At 47.0% G+C, this 14,001-nt stretch overlaps 1 protein-coding gene across 2 annotated transcripts in view; it reads right to left on the bottom strand.

Annotated features, from left to right (window-relative positions):
- The window catches only part of LOC123992837 (stAR-related lipid transfer protein 13-like), a 112,200-nt gene that overhangs the window by 43,490 nt on the left and 54,709 nt on the right, over window positions 1-14,001 (bottom strand). Inside the window, exon 1 of one of the 2 annotated variants that reach the window (XM_046294392.1) lies at window positions 5,344-5,791. The exons of the other annotated variant lie outside the window; for it this stretch is intronic. Within the exon in view, the coding sequence (XP_046150348.1) occupies window positions 5,344-5,467 (124 nt within the window). The 5' untranslated portion in view covers window positions 5,468-5,791. Of the gene's footprint in view, window positions 1-5,343; window positions 5,792-14,001 lie in introns of those variants that run through there. 2 annotated transcript variants of the gene reach the window in all.

Genomic DNA, 14,001 nt, shown 5'->3' with positions numbered 1-14,001 from the left:
TGGTTAATACAGACCCTAATAAGGTGGTTACTGGTACTGGTTAATACAGATAAGGTGGTTACTGGTACTGGTTAATACAGACCATAATAAGGTGGTTACTGGTACTGGTTAATACAGACCCTAATAAGGTGGTTACTGGTTAATACAGACCCTAATAAGGTGGTTACTGGTTAATACAGACCCGAATAAGGTGGTTACTGGTACTGGTTAATACAGACCCGAATAAGGTGGTTACTGGTTACTGCTATTGGTTAATACAGACCCTAATAAGGTGGTTACTGGTACTGGTTAATACAGACCCTAATAAGGTGGTTACTGGTTTACAGACCCTAATAAGGTGGTTACTGGTTAATACAGACCCGAATAAGGTGGTTACTGGTACGAATAAGGTGGTTACTGGTTACTGCTATTGGTTAATACAGACCCTAATAAGGTGGTTACTGGTACTGGTTAATACAGACCCTAATAAGGTGGTTACTGGTTACTGCTATTGGTTAATACAGACCCTAATAAGGTGGTTACTGGTACTGGTTAATACAGACCATAATAAGGTGGTTACTGGTACTGGTTAATACAGACCCTAATAAGGTGGTTACTGGTACTGGTTAATACAGACCCTAATAAGGTGGTTACTGGTACTGGTTAATACAGACCATAATAAGGTGGTTACTGGTACTGGTTAATACAGACCCGAATAAGGTGGTTACTGGTACTGGTTAATACAGACCCTAATAAGGTGGTTACTGGTTACTGCTATTGGTTAATACAGACCCTAATAAGGTGGTTACTGGTTACTGCTATTGGTTAATACAGACCCTAATAAGGTGGTTACTGGTACTGGTTAATACAGACCCTAATAATGTGGTTACTGGTACTGGTTAATACAGACCCTAATAAGGTGGTTACTGGTACTGGTTAATACAGACCCGAATAAGGTGGTTACTGGTTAATACAGACCCTAATAAGGTGGTTACTGGTTAATACAGACCCCAATAAGGTGGTTACTGGTACTGGTTAATACGGACCCTAATAAGCTTACTGGTTCATTAAAACAGCCCCACTACAATAGCCCGAGTGTCAGACTGTTTCTGCTCTCTAGAGCACTAAACAGATCTTGGACCAGGTTACCGCAACAACACTTGAGAATGAGATATGATGATAAGATACAGTTGTCAACAGTGAAGTATAAACTAAATAGTAATAAAAGTATATATTGAAACTTTATAACTTTCCAGTAGTGTTTTTGCATTTGGAATAGGATGGAACAACAGAAGTCATAATTCACATTTAAAATAGAGTCCACATCCTAACAGAGCAGACCCACTCACTCCCCGTCACAGCGGGCCAATCTGGTGGTGTCCACCCTCTCAACACACAGCCTGCCTGTGCAGCACAGGGCTCCACATGGGACTGGAACAGGACATGGATAGGAGTGGGACTGGGGCTGCTAATAAGCACACCACCAAGATAAACAGCCTCCCAAATGGCACCCTAATCCCTTTAGTGCTCTGGTCACAATTAGTGCACTATATGGCTCAGTCAAAACTGTTCGCTGCTCTGGCTCCCCAATGGTGGAACAAACTCCCTCACGACGCCAGGACAGCGGAGTCAATCACCACCTTCCGGAGACACCTGAAACCCCACCTCTTTAAGGAATACCTAGGATAGGATAAAGTAATCCTTCTCACCCCCCCTTCCCCCCTTAAAATATTTAGATGCACTATTGTAAAGTGGTTGTTCCACTGGATGTCATAAGGTGAATGCACCAATTTGTAAGTCGCTCTGGATAAGAGCGTCTGCTAAATGACTTAAATGTAAATGTAAATGTAATGGGTGGTGCCATTTGGGATGCAGCCAAACAGTCAAATAGCCCCTGTCCCTCTGGCTGGTAGGACCCTCATTGGGCAACAAAGACCACCATTCACCCCTAGCTCACTTCAGAGCCCCCCAACCCTCTGCATGCTTTCATGCACTACCTCTGGCTTTGACTGGCTACACCAGGAGCTGTTACACTGTGGATAAGCTGTTTGTTCAGGTTGACTCTACTGTTAAACACACACACACACACAGTGAGGGGGTGGAGGTCCCTGTCTCTGGTGTGTTGGGTGGCTGCACTGTTCTGAGCGTTGCTGTAGTCTGAGCTACGTGATGATAGGTGCTCTGTGGTGATAGGTATTCTGTGGCGATAGGTGCTCTGTGGCGATAGGTGCTCTGTGGCGATAGGTGCTCTGTGGCGATAGGTGCTCTGTGGCGATAGGTGCTCTGTGGCGATAGGTGCTCTGTGGCGATAGGTGCTCTGTGGTGATAGGTGCTCTGTGGCGATAGGTTTGAAGTAGTATTACTAGGTGGCTGGAACCAGGACTGATCAGAGAATAGAGTCAAATGGGCAAATGTTTAGGCTCTGGTCTGGTTTGATGTGGCGAGTGACTCAGAGATAGACGCTAGTAGCCCTGCATGGCTCTGGCTTTGGTCTGGCTCCTGTTCTGTGGTAGCCTCAGAGTGACGGAGAAATTCCACCCCATGATCTAAATAATCAACCCTTTAGACTGGGTCTGATGCTGGGCTGCAGTAGGAATGTCCTCTTTGATTCTAAGAACTGAGGACATTTCAAAGAGAGAAACCCTAGGACAGATATGACTGTAGCAGGTGCTTTCACTTTGAGGACACAGCAACCACAGTCTTGTCTGGGAGTCTCTTATTCATGCCAAGCACATGTTCTAGAGCAGGTGCTAACTGAAGAAAGCCTATATCCCTCATTATAAACTGGGTGGTTTGAGCCCTGAAAGCTGATTGGCTGACAGCCATGGTATATCAGACAGCTCTAATTACATTGGTAACCACCTCGGGGAGTTGTGATACATGGCCAATATACCACGGTTAAGGGCTGTGTCCAGGCACTCCGCGTTGCCCTTAGCCGTGGTATATTGGCCATATACCACACCTCCTCAGGCCTTATTGCTTAAACGACCCTCAATGTCAGCCAGGTCTTCTCATGGCGCTGGATTATAGGACATGTAACAGATGTTAGAATACCTCCTCAGTAAAAACACAACCAATGACCAGACCATTGCCAAAGAGGTGCTTGTACTCAGTGGTCTCATAGAAATGTAATAGATGTGTTAGAATTATGACTCATTATGACAGTTAAAAGCAATAGACCACCAGTCAGCCAGGTCTGACCGACGCATGCACACACACAGGCCAGACACTCAGCTGTATCCAGCCAAGCCCAGCCCACAAACGGCCCCTCATTGTTTAGAGTGCTTCTAAACACACAGCAGGCCAAGGCTAGGAGGAGGTCCAATGGCTGGGCTGCTAGATGCATGGCACCATGGCATATCACCAGGATACAAATATGGAATAGAATGTTGGATTCATGTGTCCACCTTTCAAACAACGCAGCAACAACGAAGCAACAATGCAGCCACAGGGCTCTAAAGGCAGTTAAATCCCAGAGGTGTCTCAGTACTGCACAGTTGAGATGGACTGACAGAGTTTAAACAGCATTAAATACACAGAAACAGAGATAGACATGCTTCTAAAACAAGACAAAGAAAATATTGTGAAGGATGATCACACATAGCACCTACAGTATATAGTGTAGCAATAAAATATGCTTATAGCTGAGGTTTCCCAGACACAAATGAAGCCCAGTCCTGCACTAATAACCAACTCAATGGAAAATCTCCATTGAAAGTGCTATATAGTCTAGGACTGTGTCCAGGAAACGCAGCCCATAGTGATGCAATAAGAAGACAGAACTGACACCAAACTGATTCAATTACAATCTCCAGGGACAGTTGAGGGCAACTTCCATCACATAACATATTTATAACATATAACAGTGAAATACAGATGGAGAATGGAATCCCTCTCAGATATTTCATAGCCTACTAGACTACTGGGCTGTCCTACCGTATGGATAATTTGACTGGCACCACCTAGTGGTGTACTCGGCTCTCTACACACACAGACCAAGCTTCAGAAGCTCCTTAGAAAATACAATATCATTCTCCCAGCAAGCAGCTCCAGCTGTATTTTAAATCTTTGACAGAAAGGTACCTGAAGGAAATAACTCTCAGTGGATGTCCCAAATGGCATCCTATTCCCTGTATAGTGCACTACTTTTTTTTTTACCAGCCCCTGGGTCAAAAGTAGTGCACTCTATAGGGAATGATATTTGTGATGAATAATCTTCACATTTGAATTATGAGGCAAACTAATCGAGGAAACATCCTATAACCACTAAGTACAGCCTTCAGCAGCAGTGACAGTAGGGGGTCTGGACTCTAACTCACAGTTTCAAACCTCACCTACATGCTTAGCTTCAATTCACATTGGGATAATAATGGGTCTTGCTTTGGTGCTACACGTGAGAACATTACTCACATATTTTGTGATATTGTTTTAATTTAATCCAAATTAATCATTATAACCAACCAGCAGTGAATAAGAAGTCAAACTGTATTATAAGTTGTTTTGGGAAATTCTAATTATTATTGTAAATTAGAAGATTCTTAAACAAACGAATAATTAAGAGGTCAATCCCATGTGACACTAAGGTAAGTACACCTGGTGGACACGTGTTAATGGGTATGATTATTGTAGAAGACTAATTATGAGGACAGCTGTGCAGAATGTATTCTGTACATATAGCCTGCGTTTACACAGGCAGCCCAATTCTGATCTTTTTTCCCACTAATTGTTCTATTAACCAATCAGATCATCGCTGAAAAAGATCTGACGTGAAAAGTCAAAAGACCAATTCGTGAAAAAAAGATCAGAATTGTGCTGCTTGTGTCAAACACCCAATGAGCGGTATGATGAATAGTTTAAAGCACCAATCAGCAGTAGAAACAATAACAACGCGTTGTCCCCGTCCCCAGATGAGTTTAAAAAATGAGGATGGGGGTGGATAAATGGCCACATAGACTGAGCTATGGATGCAAGGACTGACCATCCATGATATCAATTATAGTTGTAACCATGTTTTGAGGCTATATCGTTTTTGTTGACATTAACTTTGTTAACAGACATTGCAGTAAAACAAGCCTATATGTTGGGTTCTGATGCGGTGTGGCAGTTGAACAAAGCTAATATGAGGCATTTATAAGATATATTCTTCAAGAGTCAATGAATCTTACAACGGCCAGATTTGTAATTTAGTGGGCTTATTAAACTACTTGTTTAATAAAACCATGTTAGAAACCGTTCTGTGCTCAAATCTGTCAAATATATTTTTTAAATATAACAAAATTAAGAATGGGTATTTTTTTACAACAAATAAAATCAAATAAATATTGTGTGTATTCAATACTACACCGATACTTTTTGGAGACTGACCTGCGAGTCTTCGATCCCTGACATTTTTCCATAGTAGATCCCAGGCTTTCGACGTGGAATCGCGCAGCGTCTCACTGAAACACCGCCGCAGCTTCAGTTTCATCGACTTGCTCTTAGTTGTCATAGTAAATCCGTGAGTCCACCATAATAAATCAAATCCCGGTCCTCATGAACCAATTATTGGTTCATTCACCTGGATTTACCACCTGCGCTCGCGGCGATGCTTCCTCGCCTGATTAGTACTGAGTTACTGCCACAGAGTGTAACCATTAATTAACCAGCCATACATTTAACCAACGAACAGACGTTCCGTATTAAGTATCCATCTTTGCCAAGTCATTCAGTTAAACTATATTTAACTCACTCCCTAGAAAAGGATCGACCGGACGATTCGGCAGCCCCCGTGCCAGACAAAGCCAGGAGCAGATGTGTGGCTGTTTGAAGTTTCCACCACGGTGACGGTCAGTCTGTATGCATAGATAGACTATACTAGCAGCGCTCTCTCCCTACCTCTATCTTTCACCCCTCCACTTCCCTCCCTCTCTTCTTCCCTCTCACTCACCAGGCTACTCTCACTTTCACTACACTTAACAGAGCATTCACTCTTGTGACTAATAGGTAATGACCATGGAATGTTACAGGAAAATTGGAATTAGGGCTACATCAAAATGGATTCATAAAGATGTCGGGTTTTATGTAAAAATACAATTTAAACAAGCGAGTTAAAATGAAGTGTCTTTATGTTTCTGATACACAAACCTATCAGAGGTCAAACCCCCCTGAAGGAGAGGAAAGGTTAACCTTATTGACTTTGCTGTGTCAATACCACACCCGACATCATAGTGACTTTGCTGTGTCAATACCACACCCGACATCATAGTGACTTTGCTGTGTCAATACCACACCCGACATCATAGTGACTTTGCTGTGTCAATACCACACCCGACATCATAGTGACTTTGCTGTGTCAATACCACACCCGACATCATAGTGACTTTGCTGTGTCAATACCACACCCGACATCATAGTGACTTTGCTGTGTCAATACCACACCCGACATCATAGTGACTTTGCTGTGTCAATACCACACCCGACATCATAGTGACTTTGCTGTGTCAATACCACACCCGACATCATAGTGACTTTGCTGTGTCAATACCACACCCGACATCATAGTGACTTTGCTGTGTCAATACCACACCCGACATCATAGTGACTTTGCTGTGTCAATACCACACCCGACATCAGTGACTTTGCTGTGTCAATACCACACCCGACATCAGTGACTTTGCTGTGTCAATACCACACCCGACATCATAGTGACTTTGCTGTGTCAATACCACACCCGACATCATAGTGACTTTGCTGTGTCAATATCACACCAGACATAGTGACTTTGCTGTGTCAATACCACACCCGACATCATAGTGACTTTGCTGTGTCAATACCACACCCGACATCATAGTGACTTTGCTGTGTCAATACCACACCCGACATCATAGTGACTTTGCTGTGTCAATACCACACCCGACATAGTGACTTTGCTGTGTCAATATCACACCAGACATTATTGTGACTTTGCTGTGTCAATATCACACCAGACATTATTGTGACTTTGCTGTGTCAATATCACACCAGACATCATAGTGACTTTGCTGTGTCAATATCATATTAAGTTGAACTCCAGATATGATTGTGACAGAGGACAGGGAGCAACAACCGGTTCAGTCTGTAGTAGAGTACTCCATGTGTCTTCAATAGCTTTCATATACAAAAACATCAACCGCTTTATGGAGTTAATGGCCTGGGGGCGCCATGAGTAAAAGTACAGTGTAATAACTGTCTTATTCCCTGTTCAGCCTATCATATAATGTCAACCTAGCTAATCCTCAGCAGGCAGTGATACAGTAATACAATTCTCTCAGATATATAATACACAATGACCATCTGAAAACTGACAGACAGCTTCTATAATGGATAGTTCTGACCTGGCCCCTCTCTCTGCCTCTCTCTCTCTCTCTCTCTCTGCCTCTCTCTCTCTCTCTGCCTCTCTTTCTCTGCCTCTCTCTCTATTTCAATTTAAGGGGCTTTATTGGAATGGAAAACATGTTTACATTGCCAAAGAAAGTGAAATAGATAATAGACAAAAATTAAATAAACAATGAAATATTAACAGTAAACATTACACTCACAAAAGTTCCAAAAGTATAAAGATATTTAATATTATGTCTATATATAGTGTTGTAATGATTTTTTTTCCCGAATCTCAACCACACTGCACACTGCCCTAACCCATCTGGACAAGAGGAATACCTATGTGAGAATTGTCACGCCCTGGTCGAAGTATTTTGTGTTTATCTATATGTATTGGGTCAGGCCAGGGTGTGGCATGGGGTTTTTGTATTGTGGTGTGTTTTGTCTTGGGGGTTTGTTATATAGTGGGATTGTAGCTAGTGGGGTGATCTAGCAGAGTCTATGGCTGTCTGGAGTGGTTCTCAATCAGTCAGGTGTTTATCATTGTCTCTGATTGGGAACCATATTTAGGCAGCCATATTCTTTGGTTGTGTTGTGGGTGATTGTCCTTAGTGTCCTGATGTCCTTGTTCTGTGTTAGTTGACACAAGTATAGGCTGTTTTCGGTTTTCGTTACGTTTATTGTTTTTGTAGTGTTTTGTATTGATTCGTGTTTCGTGTGTTTTTTCCATTAAACATGGATCGCAATCTACACGCTGCATTTTGGTCCGACTCTCCTTCACCACACCTAGAAAACCGTTACAGAATCACCCACCACAACCGGACCAAGCAGCGTGTCAACAGGCAGGAGCCGCAGGAGAGGCAACAATGGCAGCAGCAGCAGGAGAGGCAACAACAACAGTGGGAGAGGCTGCACTACTTGGAAAAATGGACTTGGGAGGAGATTCTAGACTGGAAAGGACCCTGGGAACAGCCTGGAGATCATTGTCGCCCCAAGGCCGAGCTGGAGGCAGCAAAAGCAGAGAGGCGGCATTATGAGGAGCTAGCACGGCAGAGTGGATGGAAGCCCGAGAGTCAGCCCCAAAAATGTATTGGGGGGAGGCTCACAGTCAGTCTGCAAGGAGCTGTCAGTCTGTAAGGAGCTGTCAGTCTGCAAGGAGCTGCCAGTCTGTAAGAAGCCGCCAGAGCTGTCAGCCCACATGGAGCAGCCAGAGATGTCAGTCTGCATGGATCAGCCAGAGATGTCAGTCTGCATGGATCAGCCAGAGCTGTCAGTCTGCATGAAGCAGCCAGAGCTGTCAGTCTGCATGAAGCAGCCAGAGCTGTCAGTCTGCAAGGAGCTGCCAGTCTGCTGCCAGTCTGCAAGGAGCTGTCAGTCTGCAAGGAGCTGCCAGTCTGTAAGGAGCTGTCAGTCTGTAAGGAGCTGCCAGTCTGTAAGAAGCCGCCACAGCTGTCAGCCCACATGGAGCAGCCAGAGATGTCAGTCTGCATGGATCAGCCAGAGATGTCAGTCTGCATGGATCAGCCAGAGCTATCAGTCTGCATGAAGCAGCCAGAGCTGTCAGTCTGCATGAAGCAGCCAGAGCTGTCAGTCTGCATGAAGCAGCCAGAGCTGTCAGTCTGCAAGGAGCTGCCAGTCTGCTGCCAGTCTGCAAGGAGCTGCCAGTCTGCAAGGAGCTGCCAGTCTGTAAGGAGCTGTCAGTCTGTAAGGAGCTGCCAGTCTGTAAGAAGCCGCCACAGCTGTCAGCCCACATGGAGCAGCCAGAGATGTCAGTCTGCATGGATCAGCCAGAGATGTCAGTCTGCATGGATCAGCCAGAGATGTCAGTCTGCATGGATCAGCCAGAGATGTCAGTCTGCATGAAGCAGCCAGAGCTGTCAGTATGCATGAAGCAGCTAGAGAGGTCAGTATGCAAGGAGCTGTCAGCCTGTAAGGAGCAGTCAGTCTGCAAGCAGCTGCCAGTCTGTAAGAAGCCGCCAGAGCTGTCAGCCCACATGGAGCAGCCAGAGCCGCCAGTCAGCATGGAGCAGCCAGAGCCGCCAGTCAGCGTGGAGCAGCCAGAGCCGCCAGTCAGCGTGGAGCAGCCAGAGTCGACAGTCAGCATGGAGCAGCCAGATCTTTCAGTCTGCCCAGCGCCGCCAGTCTGCCCAGCGCCGCCAGTCTGCCCAGCGCCGCCAGTCTGCCCAGCGCCGCCAGTCTGCCCAGCACCGCCAGTCTGCCCAGCGCCACCAGTGCCCCCCGTCTGCCCAGCGCCACCAGTGCCCCCCGTCTGCCCAGCGCCGCCAGTCTGCCCAGCGCCGCCAGTCTGCCCAGCGCCGCCAGCGCCGCCAGTCTGCCCAGCGCCGCCAGTCTGCCCAGCGCCGCCAGTCTGCCCAGCGCCGCCAGTGCCCCCCGTCTGCCCAGCGCTGCCAGTCTGCCCAGCGCCGCCAGTCTGCCCAGCGCCGCCAGTCTGCCCAGCGCCGCCAGTCTGCCCAGCGCCGCCAGTCTGCCCAGCGCCGCCAGTCTGCCCAGCGCCGCCAGTCTGCCCAGCGCCGCCAGTGCCCCCCGTCTGCCCAGTGCCCCCCGTCTGCCCAGCGCCGCAAGTCTGCCCAGCGCCGCCAGTGCCCCAGTCTGCCCAGCGCCGCCAGTCTGCCCAGCGCTGCCAGTGCCGCTAGTCTGCCCAGCGCCGCCAGAACTGCCAGTCGGCCAGGATCTGACAGTCGGCCAGGATCTGCCAGTCGGCCTGGATCCGCCAGTCGGCCAGGATCCGCCAGTCAGCCAGAATCCGCCAGTCAGCCAGGATCCGCCAGTCAGCCAGGATCCGCCAGGATCCGCCAGTCAGCCAGGATCTTCCAGATCTGCCAGTCAACCAGAATCTTCCAGATCTGCCAGTCAACCAGACTCTTCCAGATCTGCCAGAACTGCCAGTCGGCCAGGATCCGCCAGTCAGCTAGAATCCGCCAGATCCGCCAGGCAGCCAGGATCTGCTGAGACCACCAGCCAGCCAGGATCTGGTAGATCTATCTACCTGCTTGAGCTTCCTCTCACTCCTGAGCTTCCTCTCACTCCCGAGCCTCCTCTCACTCCCGAGCCTCCTCTCACTCCCGAGCCTCCTCTCACTCCCGAGCCTCCTCTCACTCCCGAGCCTCCTCTCACTCCCGAGCCTCCTCTCACTCCCGAGCCTCCTCTCACTCCCGAGCCTCCTCTCACTCCCGAGCTTCCCCTCAGTCCCGAGCTGCCTCAGTCCCGAGCTGTCCTTCAGTCCCGATCTGCTCCTCAGTCCAGTGGGGTTCTGGGTGAGGACTACTAGGCCATGGTCGGCGGCTAGGGTGGACTATTCAGGGACGCGAGGAGAGGGGACTGGGACATTGACTGAGTGGGGTCCGCGTCCCGTGCCTGAGCCGCCACCATGGACAGACGCCCACCCGGACCCTCCCTGTTGTTTTGAGGTGCGTTCGGAGTCCGCACCTTGCACCTTAGGGGGGGGGGGTTCTGTCACGCCCTGGTCGAACTATTTTGTGTTTATCTGTATGTATTGGGTCAGGCTAGGGTGTGGCATGGGGTTTTTGTATTGTGGTGTGTTTTGTCTTGGGGTTTTGGTATATAGTGGGATTGTAGCTAGTGGGGTGATCTAGCAGAGTCTATGGCTGTCTGGAGTGGTTCTCAATCAGAGTCAGGTGTTTATCATTGTCTCTGATTGGGAACCATATTTAGGCAGCCATATTCTTTGGTTGTGTTGTGGGTGATTGTCCTTAGTGTCCTGATGTCCTTGTTCTGTGTTAGTTGACACAAGTATAGGCTGTTTTCGGTTTTAGTTACGTTTATTGTTTTTGTAGTGTTTTGTATTGATTCGTGTTTCGTGTGTTTTTTCCATTAAACATGGATCGCAATCTACACGCTGCATTTTGGTCCGACTCTCCTTCACCACACCTAGAAAACCGTTACAAGAATGCTGTTCATCGACTACAGCTCGGCATTTAACACCATAGTACCCTCCAAGCTCGTCATCAAGCTCGAGACCCTGGGTCTCGACCCCGCCCTGTGCAACTGGGTACTGGACTTCCTGACGGGCCGCCCCCAGGTGGTGAGGGTAGGCAACAACATCTCTACCCCGCTGATCCTCAACACTGGGGCCCCACAAGGGTGCGTTCTGAGCCCTCTCCTGTACTCCCTGTTCACCCACGACTGCGTGGCCACGCACGCCTCCAACTCAATCATCAAGTTTACGGACGACACAACAGTGGTAGGCTTGATTACCAACAACGACGAGACGGCCTACAGGGAGGAGGTGAGGGCCCTCGGAGTGTGGTGTCAGGAAAATAACCTCACACTCAACGTCAACAAAACTAAGGAGATGATTGTGGACTTCAGGAAACAGCAGAGGGAACACCCCCTTATCCACATCGATGGAACAGTAGTGGAGAGGGTAGTAAGTTTTAAGTTCCTCGGCATACACATCACAGACAAACTGAATTGGTCCACCCACACAGACCGCATCGTGAAGAAAGCGCAGCAGCGCCTCTTCAACCTCAGGAGGCTGAAGAAATTTGGCTTGTCACCAAAAGCACTCACAAACTTCTACAGATGCACAATCGAGAGCATCCTGCTGGGCTGTATCACCGCCTGGTACGGCAACTGCTCCGCCCACAACCATAAGGCTCTCCAGAGGGTAGTGAGGTCTGCACAACGCATCACCGGGGGCAAACTACCTGCCCTCCAGGACACCTACACCACCCGATGTTACAGGAAGGCCATAAAGATCATCAAGGACAACAACCACCCGAGCCACTGCCTGTTCACCCCGCTATCACCCAGAAGGCGAGGTCAGTACAGGTGCATCAAAGCTGGGGCCGAGAGACTGAAAAACGGCTTCTATCTCAAGGCCATCAGACTGTTAAACAGCCACCACTAACATTGAGTGGCTGCTGCCAACACACTGACTCAACTCCAGCCACTTTAATAATGGGAATTGATGTAAAATATATCACTAGCCACTTTAAACAATGCTACTTAATATAATGTTTACATACCCTACATTACTCATCTCATATGTATATGTATATACTGTACTCTATATCATCTACTGCATCTTTATGTAATACATGAATCACTAGCAACTTTAACTATGCCACTTTGTTTACATACACATCTCATATGTATATACTGTACTCTATACCATCTACTGTATCTTGCCTATGCCGCTCTGTACCATCACTCATTCATATGTTTATGTAAATATTCTTTAGCCCCCTACACGTGTGTATAAGACAGTAGTTTTGGAATTGTTAGTTAGATTACTTGTTGGTTATTACTGCATTGTCGGAACTAGAAGCACAAGTATTTCGCTACTCTCACATTAACATCTGCTAACCATGTGTATGTGACAAATCGAATTTGATTTGAAATATGTGTCTAATGTCATACATTTGTCAGGAGGTCAGGAAGTGCTGCTCAATTTCCACCTCATTTTGTGGGCAGTGTGTGGCCTTCGGCTGCCTTTCTCAATAGCAAGGCTATGCTCACTGAGTCTGTAGATAATTAAAATATTTCCTTAATTTTGGGTCAGTAACAGTGGTCAGGTATTCTGCCACTGTGTACTCTCTGTTTAGGGCCAAATAGCATTCTAGTTTGCTCAGTATTCTCTTTTTGTTTTCTCACGATTTGGTTTGGTTTAATTGTGTTGCTGTCCTGGGGCTCTGTGGGGCCTGTTTGTGTATGTGAACAGAGCCCCAGTACCAGCTTGCTTAGGGGGTTCTTCTCCAGGTTAATTTCTCTGTAGGTGATGGTTTTGTTATGGAAGGTTTGGGAATCGCTTCCTTTTAGGTGGTTGTAGAATTTAACGTCTCTTTTCTGGATTTTGATAATTAGTGGGTATCAGCCTAATTCTGCTCTGCATGCATTATTTGGTGTGTTACGTTGTACACAGAGGATATTTTTGCAGAATTCTGCATGCAGTCTCAATTTGGTGTCTGTCCCATTTTGTGAGTTCTTGGTTGGTGAGCGGACCCCAGACCTCACAACCAAAAAGGACAATGGGTTCAATAACTGATTCAAGTATTTGTAGCCAGATCCTAATTGGTATGTCACATTTTATGTTCCTTTTGATGGCATAGAAGCCCTTCTTGCCTCATCTCTCAGATTGTTCACAGCTTTGTGGAGGTTACCTGTGGCACTGATGTTTAGGCCAAGGTATGTATAGTTTTTTGTGTGCTCTTGGGCAACGGTGTCCAGATGGAATTTGTATTTGTGGTCCTGGCAACTGGACCTTTTTTTAACACATATTTTTGTCTTACTGAGATTTACTGTCAGGGCCCAGGTCTGACAGAATCCGTGCAGAAGATCTAGGTGCTGCTTTAGGCCTTCCATGGTTGAGGCACCAGATCATCAGCAAACAGTAGACATATGACTTCAGATACTAGTAGGGTGAGGCCGGGTGCTGCAGACTGTTCTAGTGCCCTCACCAATTCATTGATAGGGTGGGGCTTAAGCTGCATCCCTGTCTCACCCCCCGGCCTTGTGGAAAGAAATGTGTGCGTTTTTTGCCAATTTTAACCGCACACTTGTTGTTTGTGTACATGGATTTTATAATGTTGTATATTTTTCCCCCAACACCACTTTCCATCAATTTCAATAGCAGGCCTTCATGCCAAATTCTCAAAAGCTTTTTTGAAATCAACAAAGCATGAGAAGACTTTGCCTTTGCTT

The sequence above is a fragment of the Oncorhynchus gorbuscha genome, linkage group LG13 (assembly GCF_021184085.1).
Source record: "Oncorhynchus gorbuscha isolate QuinsamMale2020 ecotype Even-year linkage group LG13, OgorEven_v1.0, whole genome shotgun sequence".
Classification (NCBI taxonomy): Eukaryota; Metazoa; Chordata; class Actinopteri; order Salmoniformes; family Salmonidae; genus Oncorhynchus; species Oncorhynchus gorbuscha.
This window is presented reverse-complemented; position numbering and strand designations above follow the sequence as displayed.